General features: G+C 47.3%; 1 protein-coding gene across 1 annotated transcript in view; it reads left to right on the forward strand.

Annotated features, from left to right (window-relative positions):
* The first annotated feature begins 219 nt into the window (after positions 1-219).
* Positions 220-23595, forward strand: part of LOC137336047 (myoferlin-like) — a 129065-nt gene continuing 105689 nt past the window's right edge. The window contains exons 1-9 of the mRNA XM_068001549.1: positions 220-292; positions 5257-5312; positions 8152-8243; positions 15055-15163; positions 15913-15976; positions 18181-18335; positions 19476-19604; positions 20840-20902; positions 21992-22042. Of these exons, the coding sequence (XP_067857650.1) occupies positions 220-292; positions 5257-5312; positions 8152-8243; positions 15055-15163; positions 15913-15976; positions 18181-18335; positions 19476-19604; positions 20840-20902; positions 21992-22042 (792 nt within the window). The remainder of the gene's footprint in view (positions 293-5256; positions 5313-8151; positions 8244-15054; positions 15164-15912; positions 15977-18180; positions 18336-19475; positions 19605-20839; positions 20903-21991; positions 22043-23595) is intronic.

Consider the following 23595-nt stretch of genomic DNA (forward strand, 5'->3'; position numbering starts at 1 on the left):
CTCATTGTCATGTGACGCCCCATTGTTGCCAGCTGTCACATGACGCCTTTTGTTACACTCGCTCGGCGGCTGTGTGAAGGTTCCGGGGATTGTCACCGGGAGGGGGGAAATGGAGAGGGGCCGCCGGGCCAAATGGAAGACAGCGCGGCGTGAAGGCAGCGGGCTTCGTCCGCCCGAGACAGCGGGAGATGGGGCGCGAGTGAGGGCAGACTGCTGAAGATGCTCAGTGTGAGCGGACTGGCCGCCTTCAGGCCTGAGAAGTCCCGGCTCTACATGTCTGTGCTCTTCAGAGGTGAGCAAAAAAAAAAAAAGAAGAGGGCTGGGCCTGAGGAGAGTGAAGGGACCCCCCCCCACAAGCCTCCACAGACAGTGTCACTGGCATGACATGCCCACAGAGGGAAATGCCTCCGAAAGTTTCTTTCATTCAAAGACAACTCGTCCCTCAGTCACTCAGCAGCAAATTTGTGAATGGGAGCACTCAAACTCAGGAGCCTTGAATTTAAAGGGCAGTCGGAGAGTTGCCCAGCCAGTGGGGACTGGGGGTGGGCAGCTGGTGAAAACCCAGACAGTGAAAGCCTGGTTTTCTCTTCCTGCCTTTCCTGGGGGCTCCATGTATGTGTGAGCATCTTTCTTCCCAAAGCTCTGCACCCCCCCCCCCCCCCCCCCCAGGTTTGGTTTTGAATCGAGCAAAATGTCACTAATTGGCCCGATAGTGTCTGTGCCAATTCTTTGCTGAAGCAAATCCAACACTATCCCGTGCTCTCCCTATAGCCCTGTACCTTCCTCTGCTTCAAATATTTATACAATTTTGTCTCTGCCTCAACCGATCCCCATGGCAACTCATTCCATGCTCCAATAACCTTATGCATGAAGACATTTCTGACCTCGAAAGGATGAGGTTTTAAGCGCCTTGGGATGTTCTATGTTAAAGGCCTGATATAAATGCAAGTTTTATATTGATTATGAAGAATACCACTAGCTACAAGATAGACTGCACATATTATTTGGCAAACTATATTAAAGTATTAGACATATTAAAGACAATAAAAGGCCACTGAGCCCAACAATGCTCATACCTCTGGTATTTCATCTCTCCTGCAGACATTTTTCACCCTTTAAATGAAGACTTTTTTCTGGTGTCTGATATAATTTTATTTTCCACTAGTTTCTATTTCTGACCCCGAGTCCTGTGTTATTTTAATGTATTCAGGATTTGCATTATTCAAGCTGTTCAATCATTTATACCCAGAGAGTGGTTAGAATGTGGAACTCGCTACCACAAGGAGTAGTTGAGGCGAAGAGCGTAGATGCATTTAAGGGGAAGCTGGATAAACACATGAGGGAGAAAGGAATAGAAGGAAATGCCGATAGTGTTAGATATAGAGGGGAGGGAGGAAGCTCGTGTGGAGCATAAACACCGGCCTGAACCAGATGGGCTGAATGGCCTGTTTCTGTGCTGTACATTTTATGTAATATGTAAGTGAGGTCTCCCCTTACTGACTTATCTCCAGGCTGCAGAAACCAAGCTTTTGTGGCATTTCCTCATTGACCGCTGCTTTGCATTTGGAATCATTCTTGTTCCACCAAAACTCCGATCTTTCCATTGATTTTGGGTGCTTTTGGTTTATGCCAGTGCATTGGGAGAGACGTCTGATTGATCCTGTGCAGGTTGACATTGGAACATTTTGGTGAAAGACCATTTGAGGGCAAGGAGATTGACAATATCCACTGAATGACAACTGAACTTTGTCACTCTGAATTACCTGAACTAGATGATAATCTGTGGGTGTTGCCCAAGGCCAACATTTTTATAAAAAGGCTCCTCTCTCCTCACTGTAGATATCTTCTAGATTCCCAACCTCCGAATTCTTTACAGCCTTGAAGTTAATGCAGTGACGATTAGTATGCAAACTCGTAACACGTTGGTTTGGCCCTCTGTTTTAATTGAGGCATCTTTCATTCTCTCTGACTCACTCATCTGACTTCCTTTTCCCTGTATCTCCAACACACTTTCTCTCATCTACATTACTCGTAAACTTCAGACTACACTGGGAGTCATATTTTGTCTGCTAATATTACAATTCTATTAACGAATATACAAACAATGACGGACAGGAAAAGACCCTCGGAAGTATTTCAAAATTCTTACGATTTCTGGAAAGAAACTTTTTCTATAGCAGATTTTTTGTGGCATTGTTTATGGTGAATCAGAGGGATAATTTTGCAATAAGGGTGGAAGTGGTACACATCACCACTGAAAGGATTTGGAAAGAAGTTTATAAGAGATCTTTCCACAGATAATCAAAGTAATTTTTTCTGATTGGTTCCTAAAATAAGTACATAATATTTTCCCTGTCTACTATAGGTAGATAAATCTGGTCACTTCACAAATCTTACTTGCATAAATTAATCAATCTCTGCATACAATATGGGCAAGCAGATTTTTATCTTTGCAGCCAGTTCTTATGGTGAAGACCAAGAAATATTCACAACTTTGGATAACTAAAGAAAACTTGCATTTATATAGCACCTTTCATGACCTCAGGACGCCCCAGGCGCTTTACAGCCAGTGAAGTATTTTTGAAGTGTAGTCACTGTTGTCTTGTAGGAAATGCAGCAGCCAATTTGCGCACAGCAAGATCCCACAAACAGCAATGTGATAATGACCAAATAATCTGTTTTAGTGACATGGTTGAGGGATAAGTATCATCCAGGACACCGGGGAGAACTCCCCTGCTCTTCTTTGAATAGTGCCATGGGATCCTTTACATCCAGCTGAGAGGGCAGTCGGGGTCTCGGTTTAAATTCTCATCTGAAAGACAGCACCTCCGACAGTGCAGCACTCCCACAGTCCTGCATTGGAGTGGGCCTTACAGAGATAGTGGAAGCATTGGTTGTAATCTTCCAGAATTCACTAGATTCTGGAAAGGTCCCAGCGGATTGGAAAACCGCAAACGTAACACCCCTATTCAAGAAGGGAGTGAGACAGAAAGCAGGTAACTGTAGACCAGTTAGCCGAACATCTGTCATTGGGAAAATGCTAGAATCCATTCTTAAGGAAGTAGTAGCAGGACATTTGGAGACTCATAATACAATCAAGGAGAGTCAACATGGTTTTATGAAGGGGAAATCGTGTCTGACAAATTTATTAGAGTTCTTTGAGGAAGTAACGGGCAGGGTGGATAAAGGGGAACCAATGGATGCAGTATATTTGGATTTCCAAAAGGCATTCGATAAGGTGCCACATAAAGGATGACTGCACAAGATAAGAGCTCATGGTGTTGGGGGTAATATACTGGCATGGATAGAGGATTGGCTAACTAACAGAAAACAAAGAGTCGGGATAAAAGGGTCACTTTCAAAATGGCAATCTGTAACTAGTGGGGGGCCGCAGGGCTCAGTGCTGGGGCCTCAACTATTTGCTATATGTATCAATGACTTGGATGAAGGAACAGAGTGTCTTGTGGCCAAATTTGCTGATGATACAAAGATAGGTGGAAAAGCAAGTTGTGATGAGGACACAAAGTGTCTGCAAAGGGATATTGACAGGTTAAGCGAATGGGCAAAAATTTGGCAGATGGAAAATAATGTGGGAAAATGTGAAGTCATCCACTTTGGGAGGAAAAATAAAAGAGCAAAATATTATTTGAATGGAGAAATATTACAAAATGCTACGGTACAGAGGGATCTGGGTGTCCTCGTACATGAAACACAACAAGTCAAGATACAGGTGCAGCAGGTAATCCGGAAGGCAAACGGAATATTGGCCTTTATTTCTACGGGGATGGAGTATAAAAGCAGGGAAGTCATGCTACAACTGTACAGGGTGTTGGTGAGACCACACCTGGAGTACTGCATACAGTTCTGGTGCCCTTATTTAAGGAAGGACATACTTGCATTGGAGGCAGTTCAGAGAAGGTTCACTAGGTTGATTCCGGGTATGGAAGGGTTGTCTTATGAGGAAAGATTGAACAGGTTGGGTCTATACTCATTGGAGTTCAGAAGAATGAGAGGAGATCTTATTGAAACATACAAGATTCTGAGGGGACTCGATAGGGTAGATGCTGAGAGGATGTTACCCCTCATGGGGAAATCTAAAAATAGGGGGCATAGTCTCAGAATAAGGAGTCGCCTGTTTAAGATGGAAATGAGGAGGAATTTCATCTCCCAGAGGGTCGTGAATGTTTGGAATTCTTTACCCCGAAAAGCTGTGGAGGCTGAGTCATTGAATACATTCAAGGCTGAGTTAGACACATTTTTGATCAGGAGATGAGGAAAGGGCGGGAAAGTGGAGTTGAGGTAATAATCAGATCAGCCATGATCTCATTGAATGGCGGAGCAGGCTCAAGGGGCCGAATGGCCGACTCCTGCTCCAACCTCTTATGGTCTTATGACTTGAACCCACAACCTTCTGCCTCAGAGGCAAGATTGCGACCACTGAGCCACACTGACACTTTGGTCCAGGTGGCTCAGTGCGATAGACTCTGGCACCGAGCTTTAAATCCAGCCCGACTAATGGGATGAAAATCTCCTCTCTGCTGGCTGTTGAGGTCCTCTGTGAAATGAGTTTGGCCAGTCTCAGCCCAGATCCTGGTGGGCATGAGCCAACACCATTCAACTGTCCATAATGCCAGTCTCAATCAGAGAAGCCGTAGGACGGCTGGTGTGGGAAATGGATAAAATGTCACGCGGATGCAGGAGGGGAGTTCTGCTGAGGCTGCGCCCTGAGGAACGTCGGGGTGCAGGAGAGGCAGCTTTACTCTGAATCCAACCCTGGAAGTGCGTCATGGGGAAATGGCCCATTCCCAGCAAGTTCAATTTTGTTTTTAAAAGAAACGAGAAGATTTTAAACACTGGTACAAATAAAACATTTATTTCTTCTTTCACTTCCGGGTCTCATAAGAAACTGACGGGCAGGAAAAGACCAACTGGCCCATCAAGCCTGCCCCAAACCATGAGGGCCGGAGCATCCTGACGAAACACTTCTTCCCTCAGACCAAAGTCTTTTCAGGAATCGTTGCCTCATGATGCACCCTCCTGTTATGTGATATAAATCTTGGTCACAGCTAAAGGACGATTATGTTATTGTATCGAGCTCAGGGCCGTGCCGTAGTGCACAACTGAGAATAAAGGATGGAGGAATCTTGATGATCTGCCGGTTTCCATGAACCTTCTGGGGTCGGGGATGATGGAAACTGCAGGAGGCGCTGGTGGGTTGTAATTACCAATACAGAACTGTGGCCTTTATTTTGCCAGGAAAAAAGAAGAGGACAAGTTTATCAGAGGAGGAAAAGAATGTACGGTGGAACGAGGCAAGTGGAAAAACAATAACATCGACTTGAGGGGGAGACCAGAACTAGGGGCCATAAATATAAGATAGTCATTAATCAATCCAATAGGGAATTCAGGAGAAACTTCTTTACCCAGAGAGTGGTGAGAATGTGGAACTCGCTACCACAAGGAGTAGTTGAGGTGAATAGTATCGATGCATTTAAGGGGAAGCTGGATAAACACATGAATGAGAAAGGAATAGAAGGATATGCTGGATGAAGTAGGTGGGAGGAGCATTAACACCGACATGGACCAGTTGGGCTGATTGGCCTGTTTCTGTGCTGTGCATTCTTTGCGATTCCATGGAATATCAGAATGTGAAGTTTTCGGGTGGTTTGAGAGTTTGAAGCTGTCACACAGGCACTTGCAAAAGGCACATTACTCATGGCAAGAAGGAGATGATGTAATTCATGCAGCTTATAAAGGATGCATCACCTGCTGAAGGTATTGGAGGGATTCTTGCTGTCCGGGACAATATTAACTTGCATTTATAGTCACAGATTCGAGTTAATCAGCTTGATACAGGGCAGGCACAGAATAACCATCAGTCAGGATGGGGGAGGGAGAGTCGTAGTGGTATGGGTGAGACAGAGACAGAGAGAGAGGGATGGAGGTATCACGACAGACAGACAGAGAGAGAGAGAGAGGGAGGGAGGGAGGGAGGGAGGGAGAGGACTTGGAGTGTAGTGTGAGATGCATAGGGTGGGTTCTTGCGATATCTGATGAGTTGGGGAGATGTGCCATTGCAATGTGAGACACAAGAGACATATGCTGTACAGGGTAAGACAGGGAGAGATAGGTGTGCAGTATAAGGTGAGAGAGGGAGGGAGAGGTGTGTCGTGTAAGGTGAGAGAGGGAGGGAGAGGTGTGCAGTATAAGGTGAGAGAGGGAGGGAGAGGTGTGCAGTATAGGGTGAGAGAGGGAGGGAGAGGTGTGCAGTATAAGGTGAGAGAGGGAGGGAGAGGTGTGCAGTATAAGGTGAGAGAGGGAGGGAGAGGTGTGCAGTATAGGGTGAGAGAGGGAGGGAGAGGTGTGCAGTATAAGGTGGGTGAGGGAGGGAGAGGTGTGCAGTATAAGGTGAGAGAGGGAGGGAGAGGTGTGCAGTATAAGGTGAGAGAGGGAGGGAGAGGTGTGCAGTAGAAGGTGAGAGAGGGAGGGAGAGGTGTGCAGTATAAGGTGAGAGAGGGAGGGAGAGGTGTGCAGTATAGGGTGAGAGAGGGAGGGAGAGGTGTGCAGTATAAGGTGAGAGACGGAGGGAGAGGTGTGCAGTATAAGGTGAGAGAGGGAGGGAGAGGTGTGCAGTATAAGGTGAGAGAGGGAGGGAGAGGTGTGCAGTATAAGGTGAGAGAGGGAGGGAGAGGTGTGCAGTATAAGGTGAGAGAGGGAGGGAGAGGTGTGCAGTATAAGGTGAGAGAGGGAGGGAGAGGTGTGCAGTATAAGGTGAGAGAGGGAGGGAGAGGTGTGCAGTATAAGGTGAGAGAGGGAGGGAGAGGTGTGCAGTATAAGGTGAGAGAGGGAGGGAGAGGTGTGCAGTATAGGGTGAGAGAGGGAGGGAGAGGTGTGCATTATAAGGTGAGAGAGGGAGGGAGAGGTGTGCAGTATAAGGTGAGAGAGGGAGGGAGAGGTGTGCAGTATAGGGTGAGAGAGGGAGGGAGAGGTGTGCAGTATAAGGTGGGTGAGGGAGGGAGAGGTGTGCAGTATAGGGTGAGAGAGGGAGGGAGAGGTGTGCAGTATAGGGTGAGAGAGGGAGGGAGAGGTGTGCAGTATAGGGTGAGAGAGGGAGGGAGAGGTGTGCAGTATAGGGTGAGAGAGGGAGGGAGAGGTGTGCAGTATAAGGTGAGAGAGGGAGGGAGAGGTGTGCAGTATAAGATGAGAGAGGGAGGGAGAGGTGTGCAGTATAAGGTGAGAGAGGGAGGGAGAGGTGTGCAGTATAAGGTGGGTGAGGGAGGGAGAGGTGTGCAGTATAATGAGAGAGGGAGGGTGAGGTGTGCAGTATAAGGTGAGAGAGGGAGGGAGAGGTGTGCAGTATAAGGTGGGTGAGGGAGGGAGAGGTGTGCAGTATAAGGTGGGTGAGGGAGGGAGAGGTGTGCAGTATAAGGTGAGAGAGGGAGGGAGAGGTGTGCAGTATAAGGTGAGAGAGGGAGGGAGAGGTGTGCAGTATAAGGTGAGAGAGGGAGGGAGAGGTGTGCAGTATAAGGTGAGAGAGGGAGGGAGAGGTGTGCAGTATAAGGTGAGAGAGGGAGGGAGAGGTGTGCAGTATAAGGTGAGAGAGGGAGGGAGAGGTGTGCAGTATAATGAGAGAGGGAGGGAGAGGTGTGTAGTGTAAGGTGAGAGAGGGAGGGCGAGGTGTGCAGTATAAGGTGAGAGAGGGAGGGAGAGGTGTGCAGTATAAGGTGAGAGAGGGAGGGAGAGGTGTGCAGTATGAGGTGAGAGAGGGAGGGAGAGGTGTGCAGTATAAGGTGAGAGAGGGAGGGTGAGGTGTGCAGTATAGGGTGAGAGAGAGAGGGAGAGGTGTGTAGTGTAAGGTGAGAGAGGGAGGGAGAGGTGTGTAGTGTAAGGTGAGAGAGGGAGGGAGAGGTGTGCAGTATAGGGTGAGAGAGGGAGGGAGAGGTGTGTAGTGTAAGGTGAGGGAGGGAGGGAGAGGTGTGCAGTATAGGGTGAGTTAGGGAGGGAGAGGTGTGCAGTATAAGGTGAGAGAGGGAGGGAGAGGTGTGCAGTATAAGGTGAGACGGGGGAAAGCCATCTCCTTTCAAGGTTGATTGCTGTTTGTGTTGAAATAATCAAAAAAATTTGTGATCAACCCTCTTCTCTTTCTATCAGAGGCTGGACTTTAAATTGAAAGGAAACCCTTTAAATGCACGATCCTCTCTGCAGATTCATCTGAAAACCAACGACAAACTTGGAAAGGGCAGGTAACATTATTCTGCACTTTGAGGAAAGGCTGTCTCGCACGTGAGCGAATGCACTAACACATGTCGAGAAACAGACACAGAGACCAACAATCCACAGCTGGCCCGTCAGCAGTGGAACAGAGAAACAACATTCTGGGTGAAGACCCTTCATCAGAACAGAAAAATGAGGAATAAATGAACCTCCAAATGGGTTGGAACTAAATGGAGTGAGGGTAGGGGACTGGGAGTGGACAGGGACGGGGATGGGGACGGGGAGTGAGTGCTCGTGAGTATCGGAACAGGAGAATAGACCGGATGAATGCGTGGCTGCAGGGATGGTGTCGGAGGGAGGGATTGAGATTCCTGGGACATTGGGACCGGTTCTGGGGAAGGTGGGACCTGTACAAGCGTGACGGGTTACACCCGAGCAGGACCGGGACCAATGTCCTCGCGGGGGTGTTTGCTAGTGCTGTTGGGGAAGGTTTAAACTTGAGTGGCAGGGGGATGGGAACCTGAGCGGGGAGTCAGGAGGGAGTAAAGTTGAGAGCAGCGAGAGGGGAAGACCCAGGGGAAATTTACAATACAAATAGTACAAACAGTTGTTCAAGAACAAGTGAAAGGGAAAAGCGTAGAGCAGCAGAAAGAAAGTGTACTTTGGACACTACAGATAAAGTGAAAACTAGAAGGCGTAAGGCGATTAACCCAGCTTCAAAGCTGAAGGTCAGGCTAGGGTGTGTGGCCCAACTAAGAGTTCTATACACAAATGCACGGAGTATAAGGAATAAATTAAATGAACTACAGGTTCAAATTCAAATTGGAGGGTATGACATGATAGCTATTACTGAGACATGGCTGCAGAATGGTCAGGATTGGGAACTAAATGTACCGGGTTATAAGATCTACAGGAGAGACAGGGAAAATGGAAGAGGGGAGGAGTAGCCTTAGTGATTAGAGATGAAATCACTTCAATGATAAAGGGGGATATAACGAGAGGTAAGCAGCCAACAGAGACCTTATGGGTTGAATTGAGAAACAGGAAAGGATCTAAGACTATAGTGGGAGTTGTGTATAGGACCCCTGGCAGCAGCTCTGAAGTGCTGGATTGTATAAATGCAGAGATTAGACAAGCGTGCAAGAAAGGCAGAGTGGTCTTAATGGGGGACTTCAACCTTCACATAGATTGGGAAAAGCAGACGAGCAACTGTCAGAAAGGTAGTGAATTTCTTGAGTGTGTCCGGGATAGTTTTCTACAGCAGTATGTCCGAGAGGCAACGAGGGGGCAAGCCATACTAGATTTAGTAATGAGTAATGAACCAGATTTAGTTAACAGCTTAACTGTGCGTGAACATCTATCCAATAGTGATCATAACATGATCGAGTTCAAGGTAGTGTTTGAAAGGGAAAAAAGTGAATCAGCTGCTAAGATTGTAGACTTGGGTCAGGCCAACTTCAATGGGATGAGACACAGACTGTCCACAGTAAACTGGGCAAATCTGTTAATGGGTAAAACGACTGATGATCAGTGGGAAATGTTTAAAGAAACATTTAACGTGATGCAGAACCGGTTTATACCCCTGAGGGGCAAGAACTCTACTTGCCAAAAAAAACAGCCGTGGACAACTAAAGAGGTAAGGGACAGTATAAGACATAAGGAAAGGGCATACAAAAAGGCAAAAAATGGCACAGATCCTGGCGAACGGGAAAGATACAAAGATCAACAAAGCATCACAAATCAGATAGTAAGAGCTACAAAAAGAGAGTATGAAAAGAAACTTGCAAGGGATATCAAAACCAATACGAAGAACTTTTATAGTTATATTAGGAAAAAGAGGGTGGTCAGGAGCAGTGTTGGCCCCTTAAAAACTGAAAGTGGGGATATTGTCATTGACAATGGGGAAATGGCGGACATGTTGAATAATTACTTTGCGTCAGTATTTACAGTAGAAAAAGAGGATAGCATGCCGGAAATCCCAAGAAAACTAATACTGAATTGGGGCCAGGGACTCGATAAAATTAACATAAGTAAAGCAACAGTAATGAAGAAAATAATAGCTCTAAAGAGTGACAAATCCCCAGGACCAGATGGTTTCCATCCCAGGGTTTTAAAGGAAGTAGGTGAGCACATTGCAGATGCCCTAACTATAATCTTTCAAAGTTCTCTAGATTCAGGAACTGTCCCTCTGGATTGGAAAATTGCACATGTCACTCCGCTTTAAGAAAGGAGAGAGAGAGGGAAACTAGGGAATTATGGACCAGTTAGCCTAACATCTGTTGTGGGGAGAATGCTGGAGTCTGTAATTAAGGACAGGGTGACTGAACACCTCGAGAATTTTCAGTTAATCAAGCAGAGCCAGCATGGATTTGTAAAAGGTAGGTCGTGCCTGACAAACCTGATTGAATTTTTTTGAAGAGATGACTAAAGTAGTGGACAGGGGAATGTCAATGGATGTTATTTATATGGACTTCCAGAAGGCATTTGACAAGGTTCCACATAAGAGACTGTTAGCTAAGATAGAAGCCCATGGAATCGAGGGAAAAGTATGGACTTGGTTAGGAAGTTGGCTGAGCGAAAGGTGACAGAGAGTAGGGATAATGGGTAGGTACTCACATTGGCAGGATGTGACTAGTGGAGTCCCGCAGGGATCTGTCTTGGGGCTTCGATTATTCACAATATTTATTCACGACTTAGATGAAGGCATAGAAAGTCTCATATCTAAGTTTGCCGATGACACAAAGATTGGTGGCATTGTGAGCAGTGGAGATGAAAACATAAAATTACAAAGCGATATTGATAGATTAGGTGAATGGGCAAAACTGTGGCAAATGGAATTCAATGTAGATAAATGTGAGGTCATCCACTTTGGATCAAAAAAGGATAGAACAGGGTCCTTTCTAAATGGTAAAAAGTTAAAAACAGTGGATGTCCAAAGGGACTTAGGGGTTCAGGTACATAGATCATTGAAGTGTCATGAACAGGTGCAGAAAATAATCAAGAAGGCTAATGGAATGCTGGCCTTTATATCTCGAGGACTCGAGTACAAGGGGGCAGAAGTTATGCTGCAGCCATACAAAACCTAGGTTAGACGTTAATAAATATTGTGAATAATCGAAGCCCCAAGACAGATCCCTGTGAGACTCCACTAGTCACATCCTGCCAATGTGAGTACCTACCCATTATTCCCTACTCTCTGTCGCCTTTCGCTCAGCCAATTTCCTAACCAAGTCCGTACTTTTCCCTCGATTCCATGGGCTTCTATCTTCGCTAACAGACTCTTATGTGGGACCTTATCAAATGCCTTCTGGAAGTCCATATAAATAACATCCATTGCCTTTCCCTTTCCACTACTTTAGGAATTAGGGGTTACGGGGAGCGGGCAGGAAATTGGACATGAATTTAGATTTGCGGTTTGGATCAGATCAGCCATGATCTTATTGAATGGCGGAGCAGGCACGAGGGGCTGAATGGCCTACTCCTGTTCCTATGTTCCTTTGGGAGAGGAGGGGACGGGGACGGGGAGAGGAGGGGACGGGGACGGGGACGGGGACGGGGAGAGGAGGGGACGGGGACGGGGAGAGGAGGGGACGGGGACGGGGAGAGGAGGGGACGGGGACGGGGAGAGGAGGGGACGGGGACGGGGAGGGGACGAGGACGGGGAGAGGAGGGGACGAGGACGGGGAGAGGAGGGGACGAGGACGGGGAGAGGAGGGGACGAGGACGGGGAGAGGAGGGGACGAGGACGGGGAGAGGAGGGGACGAGGACGGGGAGAGGAGGGGACGAGGACGGGGAGAGGAGGGGACGAGGACGGGGAGAGGAGGGGACGAGGACGGGGTCGGGGACGACGAGGAGGACGGGGAGGGGGAGGGTGACGAGGAGGGGGTCGGGGAGAGGAGGGGTCGGGGAGAGGAGGGGGACGGGGAGTGGACAGGGAGGGGGACGGGGAGTGGACAGGGAGGGGGACGGGGAGAGGAGGGGTCGGGGATGGGAGAGGAGGGGAGCAGGTGGTGGTTATGAATGAGGAGTGCTGACTCCTGTCACACAGAGAGAAGTGAATGCCCAGCAAACGGGATTTTCCTTTTGAAAAGCCATGTTGAGGTGAAAGCTACAACAAGAACTTGAATTTATGTAGCGCCTTTCATGTAGCTCAAGATTACAGGGGGTGGGAGGCTGGCCAGGAGGGCATTGAAATAGTCCAGTCTGGAGGTAACAAAGGCACGGATGAGGGTTTCAGCAACAGATGAGCTGAGGCAGGGGCGGAGACAGGCGATGTTACGGAGGTGGAAGTAGGCAGTCTTGGTGATGAAGAGAATATCGGCTCAGAAGCTCAGCTCAGGGTCAAATAGGACACCAAGGTTGCGAACAGTCTGGTTCAGCTCATCGGAAATATGCGAAGATCATCACAACAAGGCGCTGAAACAGCATTAAATGAGAAGAGAGCATGAATGTACCCTCCTGTTATCTGATATAACAGATACTCGGGCTGATAAAAAGGCGTGGGATATTTACACACATAAGCCGCCCCCATGTTGGTGATGGAAGGTCTCCGACATCCAGGGTCCCTAACATGTGGGTCCTGAGTGGCCAGTGGCCAATTAAACCCATTCAGGGTTTAAGAGTGGGTCTTCCCATGGTCTGGGTGAGAGAGAGAGAGAGAGTGATTGTATTATAGGGTCAGAGAGAGAGAGAGAGTGATTGTATTATAGGGTCAGAGAGAGAGAGAGAAAGAGAGAGAGTGATTGTATTATAGGGTCAGAGAGAGAGAAAGAGAGAGAGTGATTGTATTATAGGGTCAGAGAGAGAGAAAGAGAGAGAGTGATTGTATTATAGGGTCAGAGAGAGAGAAAGAGAGAGAGTGATTGTGTTATAGGGTCAGAGAGAGAGAGAGAGAGAGTGATTGTATTATAGGGTCAGAGAGAGAGAGAGTGATTATATTATAGGGTCAGAGAGAGAGAGAGAGAGAGAGAGAGAGAGATTGTATTATAGGGTCAGAGAGAGAGAAAGAGAGAGAGTGATTGTGTTATAGGGTCAGAGAGAGAGAGAGAGAGTGATTGTATTATAGGGTCAGAGAGAGAGAGAGTGATTGTATTATAGGGTCAGAGAGAGAGAGAGAGTGATTGTATTATAGGGTCAGAGAGAGAGAGAGAGAGAGAGATTGTATTATAGGGTCAGAGAGAGAGAGAGAGAGTGATTGTATTATAGGGTCAGAGAGAGAGAGAGAGAGAGTGATTGTATTATAGGGTCAGAGAGAGAGAGAGAGTGATTGTATTATAGGGTCAGAGAGAGAGAGAGTGATTGTATTATAGGGTCAGAGAGAGAGAGAGAGTGATTGTATTATAGGGTCAGAGAGAGAGAGAGTGATTGTATTATAGGGTCAGAGAGAGAGAGAGAGAGAGTGATTGTATTATAGGGTCAGAGAGAGAGAGAGGGAGAGGGTGAGGGATTGTATTTTAGGGTCAGAGAGAGAGAGAGAGAGAGAGAGGGATTGTATTTTAGGGTCAGAGAGAGAGAGAGAGAGAGAGAGATTGTATTATAGGGTCAGAGAGAGAGAGAGAGGGATTGTATTATCGGGTCAGAGAGAGAGAGAGAGGGAGAGGGTGAGGGATTGTATTTTAGGGTCAGAGAGAGAGAGAGAGCGATTGTATTTTAGGGTCAGAGAGAGAGAGAGAGAGGGGTTGTATTATAGGGTCAGAGAGAGAGAGAGAGAGAGAGAGAGAGATTGTATTTTAGGGTCAGAGGGAGAGAGAGGGATTGTATTATAGGGTCAGAGGGAGGGAGAGGGATTGTATTATAGGGTCAGAGAGTGAGAGAGGGATTGTATTATAGGGTCAGAGGGAGGGAGAGGGATTGTATTATAGGGTCAGAGAGTGAGAGAGGGATTGTATTATAGGGTCAGAGAGTGAGAGAGGGATTGTATTATAGGGTCAGAGAGTGAGAGAGGGATTGTATTATAGGGTCAGAGGGAGGGAGAGGGATTGTATTATAGGGTCAGAGAGTGAGAGAGGGATTGTATTATAGGGTCAGAGAGTGAGAGAGGGATTGTATTATAGGGTCAGAGGGAGGGAGAGGGATTGTATTATAGGGTCAGAGGGAGGGAGAGGGATTGTATTATAGGGTCAGAGGGAGGGAGAGGGATTGTATTATAGGGTCAGAGGGAGGGAGAGGGATTGTATTATAGGGTCAGAGGGAGGGAGAGGGATTGTATTATAGGGTCAGAGGGAGGGAGAGGGATTGTATTATAGGGTCAGAGGCAGAGAGAGAGAGGGATTGTATTATAGGGTCAGAGAGAGAGGGTTTGTATAATAAGATTAGAAAGAGCGAGGGAGGGATTGTATTATAGGGTCAGAGGGAGGGAAAGAGAGAGAGAGAGAGAGAGAGATGAATGGATGGATGGATGGAGAGGTCTGCGAGTTCAGTGCGAGGCGCACAGGGGGAGTCAAATTCGAAGGATATGGCCTGTTTCTGTGCAGTACATTCTTTGTAATTCCCAATATCCAGCCCCTAGCGGATCTGGAACGTGCACTCTGGGACTGTTACCAGGCTCGCACGATATAAATACATGGCAGGAGTGGAGATCCTCAGCATCCTTCCCAACAACAACAACAGGAAACCAAGTGAAAATGGGGGAGATAAAAGAAGGAATGGGGATGGATGGAAAATCTCTGAAATAAAAAACGGTAAATGCTGGAAAGGGACCAGCCTTCGAACTACAGATGACCTTCGACTTTCCATGTTGAGGTGTCAAAAAGGAAGATAGACAAGTGGGCGGAAGGGCATTGTGTTCAGTGATTATTTAACCCGTGGTGAGTGGATTTTATCTTGCTTGTTTTCTTCAGGCTCCTTGGGTCCACCACCGTCCAGCTTGTCAATCTGGTTGGAGAGAAGAGCAGAAATATATCCTTTGTCAAAATTCCTCTGGTGGATAAGAAAAGGCAAAAGACGAAGGTGAGGTTTCTCGGCTCGCTCCCTCGAGGAAGGCCTCCCAACTTCCACCCTGTGTAAACATGAGCTCATCCAAAACCCTGCTGTCCGTATCCTAATTCTCACCAAGTCCCGTTCACCCGTCACCCCTGCGCTCGCTGACCTCCGTTGACTCCCGGTCCGGCAATTCCTCAATTTCAAAATCCTCATCCTTGTTTTCAAATCCCTCCGTGGCCTCGCCCCTCCCTATCTCTGTAACCTCCGCCAGCCCTACAGCCCTCCGAGATCTCTGCGCTCCTCCAATTCTTGCCTCTTGCGCATCTCCGCATTTAATCGCTCCACCATCGGCGGCCGTGCCTTCGGCTGCCTGGGCCCTGAGCTCTAGAATTCCCTCCCTCAGCCTCTCCGCCTCTCTCTCCTCTTTTAAGACGCTTCTTAAAACCTACCTCTTTGACCAAGCTTTTGGTCACCTGTCCTGATATCTCTTAATGTGGCTCGGTTTCAAATTTTGTCTCATTACGCTCCTGTGAAGCACTGTCGGACGTGACAGGTGATACAAAAATGCAAGTTGGTGTTGTGAGGCCCTCCATGGTTGAACAGCCTGCTGACACTCATCCAGGAAGTGTGATAACTTGGTGGAGGTGCCGGAGGGCAGCCAGTGCCTGTACCCCCAGCGAGAGTCAGGGGTGGAGGGACGGGGGCAGGAAGTAAATGAGAATGAAATGCTGGTGGGGTTTTAATCAGTCTGATTTTAATCTCCCTCTCATTTCCAGAACACACTGAGTTTCCAAATATCCTATGAACCAGCCCCACTCGATGATAAAGACAAGCAAGATGGTAAGTGAGGTACTTCATAAAACTTTATTTCAGTGAATTTTGTGCTAAACAACTGTGACTCGACGTCAGAAGTACTTCATTGGCTGTGAAGCACTTTGAGACGCCCTGAGGACGAGCAAGGTGCCACATGAATGCAAGCTCGTTCTTCTAATCAGCATCAGGGATGTTGGTGCTGGGAATGGAACACTTTCCCATTTCAGGCTCTCAGTCTCGGCACCAAAGACGGGGGATAATTGGATGGACGGGTTAATGGAGCTGCTCATGTCTTACTGTCAAACACTCCCAGATCAGGTATGGCACAGTTTGGTGCAGAGTAAAGTTCCTGGACCTGGTTTCAAATCGAGCCCAGATATGAAAATCTTTGCTGCCTGTTGGCCGTAAAGGTTGTACGTGAAATGAGTTTGGCCAGTCCCACCGACATGGGCCCTCAGCAAAAACTTCCTCTGATTTAATACTAATCGACGTTAAACTTGGCAACCTCACTCAGAGATACAACATCATGGCTGGGGTTGAGAAAATATCAGTCTGGTGCAGTCGTGGCACTGTTCTGAGGTTTAAGCTAAGGCATGTTGAAAGGGCGGTGGAAGCAGATTTAATAGTAACTTTCAAAAGGGTAGTGGATACCCTTTTAAAAACAGTGGATGTCCAAAGGGACTTAGGGGTTCAGGTACATAGTACGTTGAAGTGTCATGAACAGGTGCAGAAAATAATCAATAAGGCTAATGGAACGCTGGCCTTTATATCTAGAGGACTGGAGTACAAGGGGGCAGAGGTTATGCTGCAGCTATACAAAACCCTGGTTAGACCGCACCTGGAGTACTGTGAGCAGTTCTGGGCACCGCACCTTCGGAAGGACATATTGGCCTTGGAGGGAGTGCAGCGTAGGTTTACTAGAATGATACCCGGACTTCAAGGGTTAAGTTACGAGGAGAGATTACACAAATTGGAGTTGTATTCTCTGGAGTTTGGAAGGTTAAGGGGTGATCTGATCGAAGTTTATAAGATATTAAGGGGAACAGATAGGGTGGATAGAGAGAAACTATTTTCACTGGTTGGGGATTCTAGGAGTAGGGGGCACAGTCTAAAAATTAGAGCCAGACCTTTCAGGAGCGAGATTAGAAAACATTTCTACACACAAAGGGTGGTAGAAGTTTGGAACTCTCTTCCGCAAACGGCAATTGATGCTAGCTCAATTGCTAAATTTAAATCTGAGATAGATAGCTTTTTGGCAACCAAAGGTATTAAGGGATATGGGCCAAAGGCAGGTATATGGAGTTAGATCACAGATCAGCCATGATCTTATCAAATGGCGGAGCAGGCACGAGGGGCTGAATGGCCTACTCCTGTTCCTATGTTCCTATATACTTGAAAAAGAAACATTTGCAGGGCTACGGGGAAAGAGCAGGGGGAGTGGGACGAATTGGATATCTCTTTCAAAGAGCCGGCACAGACACGATGGGCCGAATGGCCTCCTTCTGTGCTGTAACGTTCTATGATTCCATGTTGTTGGATGTTAGGAGAGGAAGCTTTACTCTGCATCGAACCATTCTGTACCTACCCGGGAACGCCTGATGCTGACATTGGGTAACTGGAATGTGAGTCTTCCATTCCCCAACACACAGGCATCTGTATAAACTCACTGCCTTTTATGGTATTTTAACCCCTTCATTGACTCTCTGACCTGACGGGCACAGCTGGGACGAGGGGAGTGTGTCTGTTGCTCTCAAACCCCCATCGGTGACTTCTGGAGCCAGTTCTCTGCGAGTGTAGAGACCACCCAACCATGACTTCTACTACTGTCCTTTCCGATTCTCCCTTCCCCTTGCTCAGGGGGATCTATTTTATATTGTTAATTGTGCCCATGAGGCAATAATTCTGTTACTAGAGTGGCAATGGATTTACCACCAGCAGAGTCCAGGTAATTCCCCTTCTGTCTAATCGGAGAGGAGGTGTACTTGTTTGCGTACGTGTTGTCTGTGTGTCCGTGCACGCGCGTTCTGTCTGTCTGTGTGTGTGTGCGTGCACGCGCATGCTGTCTGTGAGTGCATGTGTTGTCTGTGCTTGTGTATGTGTGTACATGTGTGTTGTCTGTGCTTGCGTATATGTGTACATGTGTGTTGTCTGCGTGTACATGTGCGTTTGCGTGTACGTGTGTGTTTGCGTGTGTGTTGTCTGTAAACAGTGCTGATCTGTATTCTTTTCAGACAAAGCAGAACGTACACTGCAGGAGGACATCATAAACGTTACCAGATTGCAGGAGCCTCCAAAAAGACCTCGGTCCCTGTCTCCGGAACAAGATGCCGTCAAGGGGGCCTCGAAGCACACGAGGAGCTTTTCAGACAAACCACAGGACTTCCAGGTAATGAGGAAGTCGTGTCCACACAGCGCGTGTTCACTCGTGTACAATTACACGGTTGGTTGCAGTGACTGATTAAAATGCTGACGCCTGGGGTTGGGGAATGTCGGGAGTAATGCTGGGGACACTGGGTCTGTCCTCAGGAGAAGCAATGCATCTGTTCCCCTTCCCTGTATATTCAGCTGGAAGAAAGGATCAATTAGGGAAAGGTTTACAACTGAATGTTACACACTGAGGCGTGGTTGTAACAGGATAATGTTATAATGGAGAGCCTTACATTGGGGGTGTGATGTCCTGGTGGAATCAACACCAAGACGATAAACACCCCACAGCAAGAGCAGGGAGACCTCCCCAATCTCCTGGCCAACATTCCTCCCTCAACCAACCAATCAAAAAAACCATTTGCCCGTCGTTTATCCCATTGCTGTTTGGGGGATGTTCCTGCCCAGAATGACTGCTGCATTTTCCAATATAACAACAGTCACTGCACCTTGAGTCTAACCTACTGTGTGAGGCGCTTTGTCACGGGCCGCAGCGATAAAGCACTACGGCCAATTTTCCAAATTTGTGCGGTTGGTGGGAACCTCGCCCGCCGCTGGTGAATATCTGGGGGCTGCCGTGGGCAGGTAATGTGTGTGGCCAGCCAGCAAAGCTCACCGCAGGCACCGTGACCTCGTAATGACCCCGCTGTATAAAGACAGGACCCGTCACCCTTTCATTGGAAGCTGGTGCTTTTTTTTTGGCTCAATTAACAGGAATATGAAAGAGGTTTTGATCAAGTAAATAAGGAAAAACGGTTTCCAGTGGCAGGAGGGTCGGTGACCAGAGGACACAGAATTAAGATAATTGACAAGAGAACCAGAGGGGAGATGAGGAGAATTTTTTTTACACAGCGAGTTGTTCTGATCTGGAATGCGCTGCCTGAAAGGGCGGTGGAAGCAGATTCAATAATAACTTTCAAAAGGGAATTAGATAAATACTTGAAAAGGAAAAATTTGCCGGGCTGTGGGGAAAGGGCAGGGGGAGTGGGACTAATTGGACAGCTCTTTCAAAGAGCCAGCACAGACACGATGGGCTGAATGGCCTCCTACTGTGCTGTGTGATTCTATGAAGATAGGAGTCGTGACGTTTCCTTGTCGTTAGGTTCGAATCCGGATTATCGAAGGCCGACAGTTGCAAGGTGCCAATATCAGACCTGTTGTAAAGGTGTACGTGGGGGACTCGGTTTTCCGAACCAGAATCAAGCGGGGGAACAATCCTATTTTCAATGAGGTAAGGGGAGTGGCTTTCTGCTGCAGAAAGTAAATTGCAAATGTCTGGAAGAATGTAAGCTGACTGTATGGTGGTCGCACAGAAGTGCCAATAACAGTGTGGTATCTGGAGCCCAAGGATGCTTGGAGAACCCATCTTTGCAATGATTAAGGGATCCAATAAGGTCGGTACAGAGAAACTCTTTTCTCTGGGGGGGGGGGGGGGGGGGAGTCCAGAACAACGGGGCCAAACCTTAAAATTAGAGCCAGGCTGTTCAGGGGTGAAATTAGGAAAGCACTTTTTCGCACTCAGGGCAACGGAAATCTGGAAAACTCTTCCCAAAAGGTTGTGGATGCTGGGGGTTAATTGGAGCTTTCAAGATTGAGATGGATAGATTTCTGTTGGGTGAGGGTATCGAGGGATACGGAGCAAAGGCAGGAGTTGAGATACAAATCAGCCATGATCTCATCGAATGGTGGAACAGGCTTAAGGGGCTGAATGGCCTACTCCTGTTCCTGTATAAGTATGTAAAGAAGTAATTTAAAGCTCCCGCCAATGGTTACACGTACTGCCTGGGTGTCTTAGCCAAACAGACCAGGAAGCCCCTGGTTCAAACCCTGGTCTCTGCTGAGTTCATTCATCTCAGCTGGGGCAGGAGTTGGGTGCTGAAGTTGGCCTCAGTATCCCTGGGAAAATCAGTCACAATTCCCACTCCTGAGCGCTGCCCAGCAACTCCTGTTGGTGTGCGCGCGTGTGTGTGCGCGCGTGCGCGAGCGTGCGTGCGCGCGTGTGTGCGTGTGTGTGTGCGTGTGTGTGTGCGTGTGTGTGCGCGCGTGCGCGAGCGTGCGTGCGCGCGTGTGTGCGTGTGTGTGCGCGCGCGCGTGAGCGTGTGGACATGAGCTGAGAATAGCATCGGGCTTTGACACCCTTCCAGTCGATGACCCTCACTGTCCAGGTTCACACATGAAGAAAGGTAAGGTAGCAGAGGTCAGCAGTGCCTGTGAAACTGTGCTGAGCATGGAGTCGGCACCCTCAGGAGAGAAGAGAAAAAAATAAAAACAAATTAAGTTACACACTTAAACAGGAGAAAAATAGTTTAAAAGACGTAGCTTCCAGTTGATTGGTGAGATATTCCATATTCAGCATGTAATGTTTTTAATTTAATTTGTTTGATGCAGTGTGATGAGAAACCTGCTTTAGTTTTCTGGTTTCCCGATTCAGGAGCTAAATTAATGCTACATTTCCGCTTTACGCAGATTTTCTTTCAGAATTTTCGTAAAATGCCGACCGAAGTCTTCAATACTTTAATCCACATACAGGTAGGTTAACCCGGGCTAACACAGTGTTTAAACTGCTCTCAAATCACAGCTGAAGACAGTACAGAGAGTATTTCATCCCCCACTGCTGAGGTTGATGAACAAAAGCATTCACCAGTAAGGAGAATAAATGTCTTTACTGTGATACTACTTTGGCCCCACTGCCTCGCTGGTACAGAGGTTATCGTGCCCCCAGTGTGGCACTGATATATATCTGGGCTACGCTTGCTGCTCACTCCCCGTCAGTGGGTGGAAAGTCTAGCCCGTATGGACCAGGATGTTCTCTTGTTCGACTTCCCTTCTGCTTACTGATCTCATCCGGGGCTTCAGTTGGTTTAACTCCGCTGAATCCCTGGGCGAGGGATGGAAAAAAAAATCAAACAGGGTTCCTGCTGTAAAATCACGACCTAATGAAGCATGCTGGTAAACACGAGTGTGTAGGGACATTGGGGTAGGTCTTGGCTTGTATATTCCAGAGGGGGCGTCTATGTCTGAAAATCAAAATGAAAAAGAAAGTAAAATACCAGATTGGTATGTTTATAACCTTACTTCTATGTTTCCATTATAAATTCTTTGTTCACATGTATAATGGGAACTGTCTATGTAAACTTGTTATGTTGTAATTACCATATTGGCGCTATTTTGCATCTCAGTTTTGCATCTCTCAGCTCCTTGGCCTGAACTGCAGAGAAACTCTGATGCTCCAGCCAGCTCTGCTCCCCAAATCTCTGTGCTTTTTGCTATTTAATTATAAATAATGATAAAAAATCAAAGTGCTGTTCAAATATAGGGATCGAATTTCTAACTTTAAAATGGTGACTGAATTACCTGTGCACGTCTTGGTCAAATTATGACCTGCCCTCTGGCATATTTGGTCTTTATTCCCTGTGCGCAAACCCGTGGGAGAGCAACAAGTGTGCCCAATCGTTCCGTCTGAGTGTGACCATTTCTGAGTTTGCGTGGCGCGATTCGATGGTTCTGCTTTTTTGCACCGTGGATACAGAGCTGAGTATCACCAGCTCTTCAATGAGTGACTCGGAGAGGGGTAGTTGGTCACCTGTTATCCTCACTGATCTTTCCCTATTTTTAAAGGTGTTAAATTCACACTCACTTCGAGCTGATTCCATCATCGGTGTTTTCAAGGTGAGTGTAACCACACCGATTGATGTTTACCTCGTGTTTCAGGTGCAGTATAACTTTTAACAAAAAGTCTCTGTTTTCGGAGTGCCCAATGGAAATATTAATATGTACGGTAAAACCCTGTCTATAATGCCGCTCTCGGTAACTATGCAAATGAAACCTCGTAAGATGAGAAAGGGCAGGAAAATGAGACTAATTGAATAGTTCTTTCAGAGAGCTGGCACAGGCAGGATGGGCCGAATAGCCTCCATACTGACCTGTTAAATTCTGCGACTCTATATGTTTTACAAGGTCCTTTGTCAGAAAGTGAAAATAGCTGTTACAGTAAAACCAGAAAATGGTGGAAATACGCAGTAGAACCATCAATGTCTGAAATGGGAAAGACAGGCTAGAAAGAATGAACTTGCATTTATATAGCACCTTTCGTGACCCCAGGACGACCCAAAGTGCATTACAGCCAATGAAATACTTTTTGAAGTGTAGTCACTGTTGTAACGTCGGGCTAAGTGTAGCCTGTCCATCTGACCTGTAGCCGGAATGTCAGCCTGTCTTTTCTCTTTACAGGTGCTGTCAGGGCTGCTACCTCTCTCTCAGCATTCTCTGTTTTTAATTTCAGATCCCCAGTTTTTATCTCCATTTGTTTTGTGTGATTTATTCTCTAGGCCAGTAATACAGTGGAATCTAGTTAACAGTGACTCGATTCACCCAAATGATCAGAATTCGCCATCTGCTTGTTAGAACCGACCCCGCGTTTGTTCTGCTGCTCACCTGTTTAAATTGCCAGTTAGAGCCGAGCAGTGCTGGGGTCTGAGGGCCAGTTTTGGAATAAATCAATGCAACAGAAAAAGCAGCTGATATTAAAGTCACAGGCTCGCCAGCTGGTTAAAATGCCGCTCGTCTGAACTTTCGGAAGATGGGAAACATTAGGGAGGAGTTGGGATCAGCACCGTGGATGGGAAATGCACAGAGGGATTCAGCATCAAGAGGGAGATTCTCCATACAATGCTCGGAGAACACAGGGAGCAGGTCTGGGGAAAAACAAACAGTGACGGACAAGAAAAGACCCTGTGGTCCATTCAGCCTGTCACACACGACCGCGACGCCTTGTGCATCGCAATATCCACCCGAAACCACGTGATCTCCTGGGAGAGGCAAAAAGCCAGATTGAAAACCCAGCCTCCTGACCTAAGCTGGTTTTTCTTTTACATAACTTGAGATTGTGACGCTGGGTCCTCCCAAACCTATTTAATTGGAGCAAACCGTCTACACATAACACAATCTATTCCCTTCGTCATCTTATCACAGTCAATCCAGCTCTAAAGTGTAGAGTACCAGCTCTTTGAGCCTGTCTTGGTAACTCATGTCTGGAGTGGGACTTGAACCCACAATCTCCGACTACAGAGGCGAGAGTGCTCCCCACTGAGCTACGGCTGACACCTGAATCGTACTTGCATTCATATATAGCCCCTTCTGACTTCACAACACCTGACAGCGCTTCACACAACAAATTGCCGTTGGATTGCAAGGATGTTTTATGTAAGCAAACCTGGCATTTT

Source organism: Heptranchias perlo, chromosome 20 (genome assembly GCF_035084215.1).
Source record: "Heptranchias perlo isolate sHepPer1 chromosome 20, sHepPer1.hap1, whole genome shotgun sequence".
Classification (NCBI taxonomy): domain Eukaryota; kingdom Metazoa; phylum Chordata; class Chondrichthyes; order Hexanchiformes; family Hexanchidae; genus Heptranchias; species Heptranchias perlo.